This window comes from Notolabrus celidotus, chromosome 15 (genome assembly GCF_009762535.1).
Source record: "Notolabrus celidotus isolate fNotCel1 chromosome 15, fNotCel1.pri, whole genome shotgun sequence".
Taxonomy (NCBI): Eukaryota; Metazoa; Chordata; class Actinopteri; order Labriformes; family Labridae; genus Notolabrus; species Notolabrus celidotus.
Window position 1 is genome coordinate 8,388,062 of NC_048286.1, and position 18,436 is coordinate 8,406,497.

Sequence of the window (18,436 nt, forward strand, 5' to 3'; positions counted from 1 at the left end):
CTGGTACAATACAATACAAATAGAAATACTATCTGTACAAAGAAAGGTATAGAAGTACTTTTAAAGACATGAAATAAGTTAAATCTCTCTTCTTTGGTAGAGTAACAAATGAAGTTTCTCTTTCCCCTGCTAGATAAATTCAGACAATAGTACTTACTTCAACTATGTAATGAAAACCATCATTATTTATTTAACAGTCTGACCACATAGTGGGTTTGTAATACTCAGTAATGCCAAGAGGGGGCGCGGCAGCTCGATAAAGACAGAACTGAAGGCTTTTATTTTGAAGGCCACGCTGGATCCTGGGCCGTGGAGTCCTTCACACGCCTTCAGCTGAGGTCAGCGTGAGGAGGACCGGCTGATCCAGCTCTGCAGAGGACACCTGCAAATGTACCGGTGATATGATTTATACTCTCAGATTGTTCACATTTTAGAAACCAGCTGAATTCAGAAGCTTATGGTTTAAAGTTTAAAATGTTGCTAACAGTGCTAGCTGTTATTAGCCTTGTTAGATCTGCTCAGCTAGGCCAACAACAGCTGATCAGTGTTATCTTCTAAACTCAGGCTAACATCATTAACCTGACGAACTGATTTAGAGCCACACTGTCGTCTTTACTTTTATGTCAGTGTTTATGTGCATTGAAAACTTGCAGATAAAGCTAATATACTGGAAGTCTGTTGTGATATTGTGTTACTCAATAAGGAAGGCTGTAACTTTGGTGATATAATGTTTGTTGTGAAGTAATAAGGAAGTCAGAACCCCGAAGATACAATCATCAGTACAGGTTGAAAGCCTATGGTTGAAAGCAAAGAGACACATTATAACAACATTTGAAACAGGATAAGCCTTGGAAATATATGTGTATGCATGTTTATATGTATGCATGATTGTACTTGTGTATGTATGCATGTGTATGTATGCATCTACATGTCGATATGTATGTATGTCTATATATATTTTCTTGGTTGCTGAATCCCTCAGTGATAGTTTTTATTTTTATTTGTGATTTTAACATGGCTTCTATGTCGTGGAGAGAAGTGTTGATTGTTGATGCAGACCAAAATAAACCTAACTATACTATAAAACAGGGGTTCCCAAAAGGTGGTAGACACAAATGGGGGGTCGTGAGATGTCTCCCAGAATGTATTTTTTAGTTATCTTAAAATAGTGCGTTTTACCCATCATAGCAAAAAATATTGACAAAAATAGTAGCTAAACATTAAATAAAACCCTGAAAATAGAAAATGTTATGAGTTTTCTGCCTTTCTTCTTGCCAGATGACTCCTAAGTTTAGGGTTAGTGAACAGTTAATTATCAAAAGCATCAGTAGAAGTAGGTTAATTCATAACTGCACAGGGAACACATGCTCTGATAGTTAGGCAAATTTTCTGCAAACCAGTTTAATGAAGCCACATTATATCACTTTGAGGGACAGTGGGGGTCGCAAGTCTTTGGCACCTATATTTTGGGGGTCGCGGGCTGAAAAGTTTGGGAACCCCTGCTATAAAACACCCTTAAGATTGGAATAGTCAACTGAGATATAATTATATACTTTTCGAAACTGAACTGGGTAATACGTGTACAGTAAGGGGGTGAATGTGCTTTACTTTGCTCTGTTATCAGTCTTAATTTTGTTTTTAAGTTTACAATATTATTGCTAACCAAGTTTGATCTTAAAGTACTTTGTCACAAGTGTTTTTATTCTGACATTGAAGAAAGGGTCCAAATGAATAGCCTCTGTAATCTAGCATTACCATATTTGATCTGTTTCCCGATCTGTTTTTATGCTACTACTCCATGTTCACAAGGACACAGCTGACAATCAGTCTGCATGTGACAGAAAAACAACATTACTTTGAGTTAAATGTTTGTATCACAGATTGATCTGTTTTTCAGAGTGAGACGTGTCCTCAAAGGGATAACCATCCTTCAGATGAGCCTCACGAGTCTCTAACAAACTTAATTGGATGTTGCATGTTGTCTTGTTAGGCTGATTGTTAGCGGCTTAGAGATGTTGTTCTGAAGTGTGTGACTGTAAGAGAAACCAAAACAAGAATGTAGAGCCTCAAAAAATGTTGTTCAACTTGCACTTTGGTGAGGTTTTGAGTATTCTTGTACCACCCATGAATGTGCAAGCCAAGTAGTTAGTCTGTTAGTTTTGTCATGATAGTTTTAATTCATCAATTGGTCATGTCTTTATGTAATCAGGATGCATTTTGACAATATAAAAGCAGCACAGCTCTACTCTTGTGAGTCACGCATTGCTACTTGGACATACTGTATGTCAGAGGATTTGCGTAATAACGTCAGTATATCCCCCCTGAGCCGTCAAGGTTAAATCCTTGCGTGCTGCTAACTCCTGTCATCCTCCTCAGCTCCTGCAGAATGGTGATGAGGATAAAGGAGTTGCCAAGTCATGGATAGATCGCAACAATGACACATGAGACCCTCACCAGCTCCCAGCTGTCCGTCAAGGCTGCTGTCCTGCGCATGGTCCACCTACCGCTGTCCATGTACAGCTCTCTGGCACAGGTGAGAGGGTTTGAAAGCTTCTCTGCAGGGACTTCTTACTGATTCTATTTCTGGTGTGAGACGGGCAGCAGGCTGTTGAGCGTTTAGTTGGTTCTGTTTCATTTTCCTAGCCTTAAAAATACTTAACAAGTACTTTGACATAAAATGCATGTCTATTATATCTCATCATAGCCATTTTACTAACTACTGATAATAATGAAAGCAAATATCTGTAACTTGTTTGAGGACTTTGGGAAAATACAGTATAATCTCAATGCTACAGGTTGGATGCCGTAAAATTCATAGGAACCTGATACTTTGGTATTTTGGGGACCACTTAGCAGATCATTTATTAGTTCTCATTTAGTTTCTGTCATTTCAAAAAATATGAATGACCCATGTCACAAGATTCCTGTTACATCTTTAACTGTGGATGTGATGAAGAAATCAATAAATATTTATAAAGAGGATTATTTAAATATTAGGGAATCATGAATTTCACTCAGCTAGAGCCTCCGTTCTACTTAAAAATGTATAACATAAATATAAATGACAGCCCCTTCATGATGTTAAGTACAGTAATCTCATGCAGCGTCTAGACTCCGTACACTGATATCATTATAGAGGATGAAAACATGTTACTTGACCTTGCACATGGCTTTCCTAAACAGTTGCCTTGCAGTGTTTAGTTGTTTTGGAACAAGAAAGCTGCAGCCCTCCACTCCTGCACTTATTCGTTGCATCTTTATGTACCAGCTGGTAGAACATGAAACCCAAACTTGGGACTTGTTCATCAAGCCTGACCTATACCCAAAACACTCCACTGGCTATGAACCAGTTGTGTCACATGATGTGTTTTTGCTTTCTGCAGAGTTTGTCTGAAGGTCAGATCTAATTGAATTTGACATCCCGATTCTCAAGAGCTCACTTGGCTGGGTGAGCCTCGCTGAAGTTCATGTACCTGTTAGAGCAGCCCAGCTTTGCAGCCTCAGACTGTGTGATGGAAAGTTATGAGCCAGCAGTTGAGCTTAATTCTGTCGCTGATGAGAAGGTGAAAAGAGGGAATTTGATACTAGCGTAGAGCAGGAACAGCTGAGGACAGTGTCTTGCACTCCTTGGGCATGAGTACTGTCTGTGTGCTGCAGTAGTCATGGTTTGATAACAGTTGCTTCATTTTAGTGGCAATGCTGCTTTTTTTTATTGCTAAACCAGAGTCCAGTATGTATTTATTAATATTGTATATCTCAAATTACAGCTAATATAAAAGTATGTTTTTCGGGAAACTACCTGAAAGGGCCACGGTGAGTCATCATTTTCAAGAAACCTACAGCTAGAAGTTGTTTTATTGTTTAAGCATAGATATAAAGTACAAATAAATGTGGCTGATTTGAAGTGCATCACTAAAAAGTTCTGAAACTGTGGATGAGCTTTGGTTGTAATGCATCACTTACACTTCTGTTACTTCAGTGTGTTAATATTTAGTTCCTCTGTTGTGAATCGTCCGTCCCCTCTCAGTGACCCTGCCGGTCTGATAATGTTTATAAGCAGTGCTTGAGGACAGCGTGTATGTGGCCAGAGTCATGTAGCCGATCTGATATCCTCCAGGATCTGGTATGAGCATGTCTGACTTGTGGTAGTAGCGTGGAAACACTGCATGCTTGTAGTACTGTTTGTCATTACAGTGTGTTAAATGGCATTCAGATGAGTAATTCAATGGTATGGCTGTTGTCATAGCTCCACAGTCAGTGTTTATGTAATCATCAGTGGTTGGGGAAATGCAGCAGTGCTGTCTGTATGGATTACCTCCCCCGTCAGTCAGTGTTTCTATCTGTAGACGGAGGGGGCTGCGCACGCTATCTGAAATGGATCCTTAAAAATCTACATGTCAGTCTGGTAGCTGGTTTTTAGTGGTTTGTTGCATCATCAATATCCATTATCATGTGTTGTAAAAAATATCACATGATACATGTTCCTCTGTCTTTTTTAAGCTCATTGTATCATCATCACTTTGAAATGAGGATGTGAAATCTCAGCTGCAAAACTTCAAAGATAAACCCCACCTTTGATTCTGATAACTACACATATGACCTCTGACACTAGTCTGTTACCTGGTGTTAGATTGTATTTGTTTCTTTCACTCTGTAATGTTGTTGTTTTGCTTCAGTCTCTCTCTGCCGTCTACATTTATTTCCTCTTAATGTTTTTAGGCAGCCACTCCCAGTGTTTCCCAAAACATCTCACAAGGCTTATAGGGCATTTCTCTAAGGATACCACTTAACTAATGTATATGTACGGCAACTTGATTGATTGATTGATTGAACATAGTTAGGTCCATTTAGTCTTTTATTGTATGAGAATAAAATTACAGGAAAGAGGCATGGGCTTGGGCTACTGGTTAAACCGTGCGCCCATATAGCTGGCGGCCAGATTCTATTCCAGTCTGCGGCCCACTTGCCACATTTCATTCCACTGCTCTCTCCCAGTTTTCTCCTCTTTTCACTGTCCTGTCCTTTCCAAATAAAGGTGTAAAAGCCCCAAAATATAACTTTAAAAAATAATGATAAGAAGAAGAAAGACAGGAAGATGATCTGGAGAGAGATGAGAAGGATATATGAGAGTTCAGAGCGATCATGAGACTGGGAGAATTTTTCCTTCTATTGTTTGTGTCAGAGAGGTTCAAACACTAAATAAATCATAATGCTGCTTAAGCAAGATCAGCCAAAAATCTTAAAGAGTCCATGTTTGATTTTGTATCAATGCAAAGCAGATTTGCAAAAGTGTTGGTTGTTAATGAGATCTTATACTCAGTTGTTGTTATGGGCAGCCGGACTTTTCCCTTTTTCATACGTGATAGTAATGTTTAAAAAATAGTCAATTTTCTTTCAGTTTTCCAGAAATTCTTCAACTGAGAGTCCTCTTTTGAAAATATTACAATTTAACAATAAAACATGAATACAATATACTCGAATATAATAACAAAATAAGAGGCACTAATAAAAATAACTCTAATAATATATTTTTTAAAGGCAAAATATATAACTACATGTATGGCTAAATATGTACATTTAAGATGGAATATATCCATTTCAGGTACAATGGAAATATTCACTCATGACATAAATAAACATTCAAGAGTGAGTATTGAACTTGAAGGTTCATTCTCTTTTAAACGTTCCTCATGTGTTCCACGTAAACACCGAGAGATGGAGAGAGCTTTCTGTTTTTATGAACCCAAACTCTGGAGCTCTCTGCCTTATGATGTTCAAACAGCAAACTCTCTCTCTCTCTCTCTCTCTCTCTCTGTTTTTAAAAACTAACTGAAGACCTTTCTTTGTAATCTGTCTTTTATCTCAGAGTGATTAAAGGGTTCAGTCAAGTTTTTATCGACTTCACAATAGTTTTATATTTTTGGTATTTATTTAGTTTTATTCACATTTTACAGGTTTTAATTGATTTCCTGACTTCTATTTATTCAACTGTTATTTTAACTGTTGCTGTCCATACATCCTTTTTTTTTCTCTGGTTGTGAAGCACTTTGGGACTGAATAAAGTTAAGTTCAGAAATAGTACTGGTTTGAAGGTGATGGCACCGATGGCACTTGTGCAGAGTCTTTAAGTCTTATTTATTTAAGAGTCTGAGAGCTTGGTGGATAAAGCTGTCCCTCAGTCTGCTGGTGTTTGCTTTTTGTGTCTTACTTTTAGGGTTTTTTGATTCCAGTAACATTTAAGACAGAGGACATGATATTTGAACATAAAGGTGCAAAGATAAATTCAGTTTCTTTAAGTTTTGTTGGATGAAGGAATCTTTTTTGTTCTGGACTGTCCACCTAAAAGAGAGAATCCACTGCTTGTACCCCTCAAACTGAATCTCTTCCTCCCTCCACCTGTCCTCCAGGTGAGTGTCAGCACAGGAACCAAGAAGCTGGTGGCAGCCACTGCCTTCAGTGCCATCTCGCTCCTCTTCCTCGCACGCCGCTTTCAGAGGAGGAAAGGCAGAAAGAAGGCTCAGTCTCCACAGTGGGAGCACGCTGGATTTGAGTTTTTCCCGCCTGTCTCAGCAGAGAATGGTACATCTTTTTATTCTTCCTCATCAGACAGCTGCTCTCTGGTCTGTGATTTCCAGGCAGGGTGTTCAGCCATCAATCTAGCAAGCTTTGCTCATCCACTGTGTAATCCTGTACATACTCATGCTTGATCTCTGTATTCATATCAAACAATGTCTCTTAACTCTGATCCAGATAACACGAGCCAAAACATCACCCTCTCCCTCAACTCCAAGAATGGCCTCGCTTCTGGTCTGCTCCTCCCTACAGGAGACTACAGGAAGCTGTCCAGCTCTCTGCTCAGCCTGGCCTCGGTAAGACAAATAAGAAAGGGATAATGTATGGTTAGCAAGTGATTATGGGAAATAGAATCCTAACAGCGCAAGACAAGACATCGATGCAAAGCAGAGGGGGTCTTGTCCTGAAAATCTGTGTTTTTTAAGCCTGCCGTTTCAGCATGCTAACTGAAACTAACATTTGTTTACCAACATGATGCTAACTGAAACTAACAATTTACTTCACCTTATGGTCTATGGTGTCAAGAAGAAGGAGCAAAAAAATTAGACCCTGACAGGAACTAATCCCAGAATAACAAAATGTGTAACTTTGTTAGCTCGGAGGCTGAGCCTTTTCCAGTGGATGTCCTCTCATTCTCTGAGCTGCACTCATTGGCTGAGAGATGTAATGCAACAAGTCAGGCTTGAAAAGCTGATATTCATAATCCATAACTCGTCTAATAAGTTTGAGAAAACAAGAAAACCTTTTATGGACTACATTAAAGACAAGCTCGATACCCCACTAAGCTGAAAGTAACTCTACAAAAGATAAGTCATACCCATATAAAACTCATGACCTGCTGCCACCATTGTAGCCCATCTAAAGTGAAGTTTTAATGTACTAACATTATTGTTGATTTGTTTTTCTGTTGATTTTTTCACAACTGCCAATATGTTGTGCTTTGTTGGTTTGTTTTTTGTCTGTAAAGTCAGTAATGTTTGGATGTCCTGTTTGCTTTCTCATAAGAAAATGATCATCAAAAAAAAAAATTTTTTAAAGGAGAAGAAGAAGAATTGAGAACAAAATGTGCCGGAGTTTGCCTCTGGAGTTGCTCATGTTAGTGAAAGTTAATAACCGTTGTAAAGGGGTTGTCTAGGGGTTTTGACCAATCATTATCAAGCATCTTACACAGCCGGAAGATCAGTAAGAGAGCCAGTTTATAAAGTGTTTTAATGCAAAGAGTCCTAAGTTTTTATGTTATCTGAAATCTACAAAACACATATACCGAATGCACAATGAGGGACATTTTAAAAAGTCTAAACATCTGTGCTTGAAAATGTGTCATGTAGGACTTTATCCAAAAGGAGAATAATCTTTTACTGCTACTCTTCTAATCCTAACCTCAACCTGCCATCCTCCATGTATGCTCTGTAGATGTAAGAAATGTTCCCCACAGTATTACAGCAGTACACACAAAAGTGTAAACACAGCTGAAATGCTCAGTTGATGGATTTGATTTCTGTTGATATTTCCACCTCCACTGCTCTGAAGTGACCTCCTCTTCTGCTCGGTGCATGCAGGTAAAGAGCATGAACTCCTCCAGCAGCAGCACCTGTGCGAATGAATCCTCCTGCTGGGACAGAGCAGGAGAGACTGACATCTGCGGTCTGGTCAACATACCTGTCACCACACCTGAAAACCTGTACCTTATGGGTGAGTACAAACACGTCTCACACAGACCTTACAGACAAATATTCAGGCTGCAATACTCTTTCTAAGAATTGTTTCTTTCTGCTTTAAAGTGCAGCTTTTAAGGTATTGATTTATTCAGGTGACTCAGAGTTTTATGCACGTGAGTGTACGTGTTTGTGTGTGCAGGTATGGATTTATTTGAGGAGGCTCTGAGGCGGTGGGAGGAAGCGTTGACATTCAGGAGCAGGCAGGGAGAGGACGATGTGAGCTGTGCTGCTGTCAAAACGGGAGCTGGAGACGCCATCGCTGAGCAGGGCATGGAGGTGAGAAACACAGAGACTCACGGAAGATTCAGAGACACTGCTGAATTTCACAACAACTCAATAACACATTCAATTCAGTGAGATGCCTCTTTTAATGAGGGATGGAAGTTTAGAAGGATGTTGCGTGTAAGAGCCTTGTATCATCAAATGCCTCAGGACAGTCCATAAAGGGTTTACTCTGGTGTTAAATCTTCTGTTTTATACCAGAGGAAGATAAAGAAGCATTACTGCCCACAGCACAGCTCTATAGGTCACATATAGTGTTTGAATCACCATCATTCTGACAACCCACCGGTGTCACAGAGTTGGGATTGTGTAACAGCCATCCCTCTGGCTCTGTAACCTGGACGGAGGATTTTGGATTAGTGCAGGTCAAGTGAATAAATCTGATGCTCAGTCTTCTGTGGAGGAGATCCCCCGCTCACTTCTCCCTGTTTGGAAAGCTCATTCAAACTCTGGTCTCTGAGGAATCTCCAGAAACAATGAGGTGAAATAGTTTGAAGAGGCTTATTGTACACTCCACAGGCTCCTTAAATGGCTCTTCAGTAACTTAATGATTGTGTTTAGAGTGGGTTAACCTAAACCAGGTTCCTGCTGGTAGAGCAAGGTTTCCTTCTGGGTCAGGTTACCCAGTCACAGATGAAGTAGGAAGTCCAGTTTACTTCAGGGATGTTCAACATGTTGTTTGAGTGTGTAAGGCCATGTCAAACCATATATCATATAATAGGGTTGGATAATATGTTTAAATGTTAAAACAAGCCTGGCAGCCAGCCATCTCTGATGTATTTGCACAGAGTTGTGTGCAGCACGAGTAGTTTAGGTCAGAGGTCTCCAAACTCTGAACTGATTTTCTGTAGTTAAGTAGCTGTAGCTAAGATCAAATTTCCAAATAACTCACCCAGAGTTCTTTGCTAAGAAATAATCTGTTACAAAGGGTGAAATATTTATTAGAGGATTCCAATGAAAACCCTCCACCTCTCCGTCCGCTGCCTCGCATCCTTGCACCAAGTGACACGCCAAACATACATGCCAGCAGTTGTCATATAAACTACCTGCCCGAGTCTGAGAGGACAGAAAAACTGACAGATGATTGTTAGACATCCTAGAAAATGTTAAAAAATAGCATCTTATGTGCTGCTGTGCTCTCAGTGCCACATCAGCGAGGAGAGAGAGTGAGGGAAAGGAGTCAAATTCAAGTTCATATGGACTCGCTGTGATTGGCCAGTTTTGTGCAAGTTCATTCTGATTGGCTGTTTGATTCAGACTGGACCATATATATATATATATATATATATATATATATTTTTTTTATTATTATTATTATTAACTGTTTTATGGGGCAGGCACTCACAGAAACATATCAGACACACATTAATCTGTGTTGATGAATAATTTTTATCAACATAAAATTTCCCCAAAAAATTGATTATACCAAAAATTAAATGAAGTTATGTTGCCTACTGCAGCTTTAAGATTATGAAATTATAAAAACTGCCATCAATAGACTCAGCCAATCACTGATAGCATAAACATTTATCAACCCTCCTTCACTTCCCTCACTGATGAACTTAAAACACATGTGTACTCATATTTAAGATAAGATAATATATACTTTTATTGATCCTCCATTGGGGGAAATTCTTTTGTTACAGTAGCATACAATGGGTGACAATATGACAATGCACTTACAGTGTTAAAAATAGAATTATATTAAAGGTGAAAATAAAATATTAAATATAGCAAATATATACACAATGTACATGTTCTACTTATGCATTGATAAGTTGAGTTATCGCACAGGGAAAAAGTGACACATTGCAGAGTGAGCAAAGCAACAAGACAAAACAAATAGTGTGGTATGATTGCACAGCAATGATGAACAGATGTTTACAGTCTTCACAGTTTTTGACTCACATTAGTTGATGATCTCTAGAAGTATCTCAGGCCTTGTTTCAGTGGCTGAACTTGAATGTTTGTGTGTTCAGGACGTCATCAGTGCAGAGTTCATCCACCGGCTGAAGTCTCTGCTGACCAGAGCCTACAGCCTGCAGGAGGAGTTTGAGGGAGTGCTGTGCCTGTCAGAGCCTTCATCCCTCAGCAACAGTCAGGGTGAGTCACTGATACAAGATTACATACATTACCCACCTGTATAATGTATACTGATGATTGTTCTGTGTCACAGATAAAGGGACGGACATTTTGAACAGAGAGGAGCTGGACGACGCTTGTTTGAGAGACAGCATGAGCATCGCTTCGACGGACTCCTTTGTGTCAGCTGCCGAGGTGAGAGAACGAAATCAACGTTCAAAATATGAAGCATGAATGTAGGAATAAAAAAGACTCTTGCTCTGTGATGTGGAGACGTGTTGGAGTCAGTTAAGGTTCGGTAGCATCATTTTCAGGGTGTCTAGACCACAGACCCCCAGTTTGGAACAACACAGTGTTGTCTTAAGAAGCTCTTCGTTGTATAAATGATATTTTTCTCCGTCCTACAGGTGAGCACCTGAGTTGTGGCAGAGTAGAGAAAAGCAGACATCTTAATCTGGACAGTCTGAGGCGTCAAATGAAATCAACAGTTCACAGCAGGAGTGTAATTCTGTTAGCTTTGATCCTCCTGTAAGTCCAACGCCCGCTGTTCACTCGCAGTCAACTTAACTTGTTAAGTCACCGTGTGTCCGTAAACTTGACCCACAAAGTTCAGGAAGAAGCACCTAACAAACGTTAAGAGGGACTGGTGTTTAGTGAAGTTTAAAGCTACAATCCTTGAAATGAAGGTGAAATGTGGAGGTGAAGGTCACACAGGTGGACACTGTTGAAGTTAAAGGCTTCATTTATCTGCATTTGGTAAAAAAAAAAAAAAAAAAACATTAAACTTCTTTCAAAGGAAGTAGCTGTGAAGATAGGAACTTTAAAGTGAACTCCTCTTAAATAAAAAAATCCTAACAGCTTGAAATCTTTAAATATTTGCGTTTGCACTCAAACCGGTCGAACATTAGCAGACCAGTAGATGTTAAACAGGGAGAGGAGAGCTCACAGCAGTGAAACTGGGTCACTCCTGGTGAGGCTCTATAAATAGACCTCCTACATTCCTCAGTATTCAACATACAGCACTCTGTTACTCTGCAGCTGATTTAAATATATATATATAACCCAAACACAGCACATCATCACAGAGAGTGCTCCATCTGGTCTAACATGATTTCATTTTTCTGGTAAAACGTCACTGTCTGCTTTAATAACTGGTAACTGTGAAGGTCAGAGGTCAGACTTGACTTAAGAAGTGTAATCCAGGACATCCTAACAAGCCAGAAGGTTCAGGTCTAGGCATCTGGACTGAGATGAGCTCAGTCTGAAGCACCTTGACCAGGATTAAGATTATCTTAACATTTGTTTTTGAAATGTCAAGATCAAGTTGCTTTTTTTGTTTAGTTTTTCTAAGTTAAGTTTTTGGACATTTTTCCTTTATTGGATATGAAAGCTGGAGAGAGACAGTAAATGTGTGGAGTGGAGAGTGGGGGAAGACATGCAGCAAATGATAGAGGCCAGGAGTCAAATCTGTGACCACTGCGACGGGTATATGGGGTATGCACTTAGACCTTAGTTTAGTTTTAAAAAAGGAACAAAAAAGTAAGGACTCTACTGTTTTTCTTTTTGGGGGGACAAATATTGCATCCATATAAACAGTTGTTTAAAGGTTCAGCCTTGAGTTGTCTGTTCCAAGAGATTTTTTTTTTTTATACATTCTTTTATTTCTTTTTATTACTTTTTATGTGAGTTGAAGATCAATTAATATGGTTTGTTTTCAAGTGAGCACTTTTTTAGGTAAAACTGGACAGAAGCAAACAAAGATAACAGACATCCAACAAACAGTTATTGAGCAGATCTTTACCTCAAATCTGTTCTTATGTTATTTAGTTATTTATTTATTTATTTTTGGGGGGGTTATTTTTGCCTTTATTGTTAGGACAGCTGAAGAGAGACAATAAATGAGGGGAGCAGAGAGTAGGGAAGACATGCAGCAAATAGTCAAGGACGGGAGTCGAACCAGCGATCTCTGTGATGAGGACGATAGCCTCTGTACGTGGGGTGCGCTTTGACCTCTAGGCCACCAGCGCCCCCCCTGAAATTGTTTTTTATGTGGATGAAGGAACTCCATCCATCCTTCCAAACGTTCATCAAACACATCACTCTTGAGCCTTAGAGAGTTACAGAGATATCATACATCACATTAAACCAATCTGCCACTGCAGATGGATCCTGAAACACTTTTTTGCAGGCCACCAGCATGACTTGGTGAATGTATACTTAAGGGAAGGAGAAAAGTTGAGGTGGCATCTTACCAGATATAAAACTTGAAAACAAAATCTTCACAGACAGACAGACAGACAGACAGACAGACAGACAGACAGACAGACAGACAGACAGACAGACAGACATCAACTATTTCTGATGACATCAGCAACAATAACAATGGCAACAACAGTTATCATTATCATCATCTTCGTTTTTAAAACTTGTCTCTTGACTTCCAGTCATCTTTAATCTCTAAACAATCCAACAATCCAAAATACATGATGGTGATTTGCTCTAACAGTCCCACACCTTCTCCAGCATGCTGTCTGCCTCTCTCTAAGCTTCATTGCAGGTGTTATAAAGAATCTGACATTGTTTTTCCAGTTGTGCTCTCTTCCAGACTTCCATTGCTTAGTATTTAAAGTCTCCCATTCCTAAAGCCAGAGTCTTTTCATGAATTATGATCCATAAAAAGGGAAAGCAGCATATTGTGTCTCATTTTAGAAGATGTGATGAAGAAATGCTGAATAGTTTTGCGTAATAGATAAAAGATTATTATATTGTTCACATCTGTTGGAGGCTTTATAGATTGTTTCTCCACATTTGGTGCCAGCCCTCAATGTGTCTCTGGTTGTAGTAGATCTGTGCAGACAGCAGAATCAGTTGCATAATGAATGACTAGGAGAGAAGAGTCGATTCTTTATTTGTAGGCTGCTGCATCTCCTTTTTAAAAACACACATCTCCCTACCTGATCTCACCTTGAAATGATCATCATTAAAACTAGAACAACCTGTTCTGTGTGTTCCTGTATCAGCTGTCGGAGCACAGAGAGCTGAGGAGCGTCCTCGCTCTGGGTCATCACCCGTTCTATGAGGAGGCGCTGCAGATGGCAGAGGATGGGAAGATCTCCTGCAGGGTGCTGAGGTAAGGACATTGAGAACCTGGAACAAGCTGTGTGGTGGTCAACCTTACTAATGATGCATATTTCTGCCAACACATTAATATTGTCTGTTTCTTTATTTCAATCATCGTCAGGACTGAGATGCTGGAGTGTGTCGGAGACTTTGATTTTCTGGCCAAGTTGCACTGTGTGCGTCAGGCGAGCCAGGTACAGTACAACCTCATGAGTTATAACATGATGTACACAATCTGTACTTTGATAGAAATGCTGCAGAATAAAACAAGAAGGAATAACATCTTTGATTGTTCAGATCATTCAATTTTCTCGGAGAAAGGATCTGTTTGAGTTAAATGTCCTTTTGCTTCTCCAGCTCATTTTATGTGAGAGGAAGACGAAGCTGTTTCTGGCAGACACTGGGAAGAAGATCCTGTCCTCCATCATTGTAAAAGCACAGAAGGTAACTTTGGATCTGATCTGTAATACAGAAGATGAGTCATCTTTAAAGTACACCATACCTGTGAACACTTATTGTTACATTTTCAGAGCCCTAAGAGATTTGAGGAGGTGTTTGAGGAGATGATTTCCTTCCTGGAACACACGGAGCACTGGGAGAACACTGAGGTGGAGCTGGCCACACGAGGGGTAAGAGCGCTGCTTCCTCTGATGCCATATCACAACAACACATAATAATTCTGTTTAGAACGATGACATTTTATACTCATCTTCACCAGGTAAAGCACCTGAACTTCTACGACATAGTGCTGGACTTCATCCTGATGGACTCATTTGAGGATCTGGAGAATCCACCGATCTCCATCCAGAACGTGATCAACAACCGCTGGCTCAACAGCTCCTTCAAGGAGACGGTGAGGGATCACAGGAAGTTTTCAGAGTCTCTTTAGACAGTCAGTGGATCCTTGGAAGTTTTGTAATGCGATGAATATCACAGAACAGTTCAGAAGTCATAAATTTACAAGAAAGAAGTCAAAATATTACAACAAAAGTCAATCTGTCCACTCTGTTGACAAGTAAAAACCCAGAGATCATCAGTTGTGTGACAGTTAACCAAAAGAGGAGAATTTTGCCCAATACAAAGTCATTTTCTTCCTTAAAATATTCCTTAATTCTCTCCATATCCTCCCAATCACACAGTGAAGGAATCCAATGAAGGACATTTTCTATATGGAGAGTCTCACTGTGAGATTACAGTTAAAAACTGATGTATTCCAGATGAGGTGGGCACATGTTGCTTCATCTCTCTTCAGTTGACTTTCTGATGGACTGATTTGTAATGTACATTATTATTATTATTATTATTATTATTATTATTATTATTATTATTATTATTATTATTTTATTTTATTTTTTTGTAAGTTTATAATTTCTATTTCCTTTTATTGTTACTTTTCTATTTTCTATTTGTTATTCTAATTATTATTATTTCTTAATACTTTTTATTGATGAAATTCCTTTTTTATTTTATTTTTTTTTATTATTTCTAAGTTTATTATATGTATTTCATTTTATTATTACTTTTCTTATATTTCAATTATTATTATTTAAATTATTTATATTTATTAAAATGCTTTTTTTTTCCTCAAGAATGTTTTTATTGATTTTTACACATAAACAAATATACAAAATGTACACAGAGAACTGCACGATAAGATCAGCTGGTTCTATCACTACCTCATCCCTCATAACCCAACAGTCCCAATATCTGTGTATGGGCTTCATAATGCATACACTTAATAGAATAGTCCTGGAGTAAACAGTGTTCTAGTGCTGGAAGTCAGGTTGTCTGTTATTTTAAGGATCACAGTGGTACTAGAGAAAACAATACTTGGAGGTCTACTAAATAGGTGGGAATACATAAGATATAAGAATGTTAAAAAAAATTTAAAAAGACAATACTGAAAGAGGTATTCATTGTATTAATGAAAATGAGTAACGTTCATTAATCTGTATGCCTGAAAATTATAAAGAAGACCGTAGAGTCAAAGACAAAGGAGGAGGTTGTTTCTTAAATTGACTGAAGTTGCTTATTAAATTGATTTTTATATTGTTTTTTTAATTTTAATTATATAATATAATTTCATTTTAAATTTTATTTTTACTTTTCTCTTTTGAACTATGGACTTTTTTAATGAAATATTTATGCATAAGATCTGTTTCTGAGTCTAATGGCTGCATCGTGGTTTTTTGCTGTTTGCTCAGTCCTATAAAAAAAAAGTTAAATAGAATTCTCTGAATATAAAAAATTCCCCCAAAATGTGTCCTTTTACTGATTATGGAAGAAGAGATTGTGAGCATAGGTAGACACATTAAAGCACCATAACACTAAGAAGTTCAAGACAAGAATGTTTGTCAATATGAACAGCTGACAGTGTTTATAGGTGTCCAGATTTCCTGACATTCTTTGTAGATCACTGAAACACTATTTTTTCTTTAAAGTGTTGCATTGTTCATTTTTTAGTATTTGGGCTTTAACAGATTGTTAATCTGCTTGACTCTCACAGGCGGTTGCATCAAGTTGTTGGTCAGTGATGAAGCAGAAGAGACAGCACATGAAGGTACAAGTCTGAGAGCTTCATTTGAGATGTGATGGAGTTAAAGTTTGATGGTATGATGAGCTATAACAGGAGGTTTCCAAAGTCTCATCGGCTGTCTTTTCTTCTGTCTCAGGTTCCTGACGGCTTCATCGCACATTTCTACACAGTGTGTGAACAGATCAGTCCCGTCCTGGCCTGGGGCTTCCTGGGGCCAAAAAGCTCCCTGAACGACTTCTGCTGCTTCTTTAAGGTCAGCATCAGCACCACAAAATAACATAATGACCTCTAACAAGAGAGGCCTGTGTCCTCTTAAAGGGGATCCTTACTTCAAAAGAGGAAAGGGAAAGCTTGTGTGAACATAAGTTGTGCTCCCAATAGAAGTCTCCTCTGTACTTACAATTCTGACTTGAAGATAGTTTGATCATTGATACTAATAATCAATCTTTGCCTGACCTTAAGAGTAAAATGGAAGAATGAAGTCTGAAGAAATGTGATACAAGTTCCTCAGGAAAAGATGTTGACACAAATTGTCCTCCTCTTTCAGGATCAGGTCCTGTACTTCCTTAAGGACATCTTCGACCTGGCTAAAGTGCGTTATTCCTCTGTGGAGACTCTTGCAGAGGACATGCTCCACCTGTTGCACCGGCGCTCCGAGCTGCTGCTGGCCTACCTGGGAGCGGACTCCCTGCGGCCCGTCAACAGCTGCAGCTCCCCTCAGGTGCAGCTGGTGCCTGCTGGAGCACTGCTGGAGGGAAGAGTGCAGTGAGAGACATGAACTCATCTCTGAACGGACCCCGGTTTATCAAACACTGCACACACAGATCTCTGCTTTCAATGTAAGCTCACTACCACTGTCCGACCAGAGAGAGACTGAGGGAGGTCTGAACTGAGTCTGGTTCACAACACTGGAGTTAAACAACTGGAATGTAACAGACTTTCTCCAAGGTTTGGGATCCACTCATCACATCTCCCATCATGCTTTGTGCTCTTACCGGGATCCACATGAACATGCCAGCTGTTTGCCTTCACATTTGTATCATCCTCTGTTCTCCCTCACTTTGCCATCGCAGTGCAAGTTCAACATCTTAGCAATAACATGTCATTTATATTGCAGTAGATGTTTCACTGTGTAAAGTAGAGGTGTAATTTTTGCTGCTAAAACAATGTGTGAAGAGAGAGAGGGTATTTTAGAGTATTTATTTTGCTAAACAGTGCAGGGTTTAATTTTTAGAATTGTATTTTATCTGTATGCATCAGTGGATTCTTGATCAGCTTCAAACATGCAGTAGTTGTAAAAAGAAATGTTGTATTATCTAAATTATCTGATAGAGATTTATATGTACATCCACATTTTACAGAGCATCAGCAATGCAAACCATTAATGTACCGTGTGATTTTGTATCATGCTAAGAAGTGAAATGTAAAATGTGGGGAGTCAGAAATGGGTCACACTTTGTCATTATATTGAAGTCAATAAAAAGGGAATGGCGTTTTTTGGACTCAGAAACCTTGTCGCAATGTTTAAAAGAAGCCCAGAACAAGCAGCCTATGAGGACTTTAATCCTGCCATGGCTTCAGCTGCAGGAAATAAAAGATTATCCATCACTGTTACATAATGGTACAGCTGTTTCTAAACGTGTGCCACACAGGTTTCATGACAGGCACGCACACGAGAAGCCTTACTGACAACACACATATTCAGGCCTCGTCTTTATCACTGACTGTCTCCAACATGTGAGGTTTTACATGATACAGTGCATCATTACTGTCTGCTGTGCTGCTCAGTCACTGCCATGCACAGAGGATGCTTTAGGGAAGTGGACTCGCTGCATGAACAAGCCTGTGATTGAGAAGATTTTGGGAGTGACTGGTGTCATATTTTAGTCCAGGAATATCCTCTTAAAGGACCAATTCGCACATTTCTCCAGGTCTATCTTAAACCCAGATGCTCATTATACTTTGAAACTAGTCGTCGTGATAGTGCTCCCACTAATGATTATCCTCATCAGACATTTCTAAATTATTTGATACTTTTTGGACTGCAGACTTTGAAAAAAAGCGAAAATGTCTCTCTTTTTTTTAAAGCTGAGTTAATATCTGCAAGCCTAGAATAATTTAATTG

At 39.0% G+C, this 18,436-nt stretch overlaps 1 protein-coding gene across 2 annotated transcripts; it reads left to right on the forward strand.

The window, feature by feature from the left end:
- The first annotated feature begins 258 nt into the window (after nucleotides 1-258).
- On the forward strand, nucleotides 259-17,821 carry miga1 (mitoguardin 1). Of its 2 annotated transcripts, none has more exons than XM_034702730.1 (16): nucleotides 259-390; nucleotides 2,377-2,533; nucleotides 6,408-6,579; nucleotides 6,751-6,869; nucleotides 8,133-8,265; nucleotides 8,431-8,567; nucleotides 10,553-10,676; nucleotides 10,750-10,850; nucleotides 13,676-13,785; nucleotides 13,897-13,969; nucleotides 14,133-14,219; nucleotides 14,306-14,404; nucleotides 14,494-14,628; nucleotides 16,282-16,335; nucleotides 16,448-16,564; nucleotides 16,859-17,821. In XM_034702730.1, the coding sequence occupies exons 2-16, from the start codon at nucleotides 2,435-2,437 to the stop codon at nucleotides 17,078-17,080; spliced, it is 1,782 nt and encodes a 593-aa protein (XP_034558621.1). In that variant the 5' UTR covers nucleotides 259-390; nucleotides 2,377-2,434; the 3' UTR covers nucleotides 17,081-17,821. The 2 variants fall into 2 exon arrangements, with proteins under 2 accessions (XP_034558621.1, XP_034558622.1); XM_034702731.1 differs by having other exon boundaries at nucleotides 278-396.
- Nucleotides 17,822-18,436: the final 615 nt, after the last annotated feature.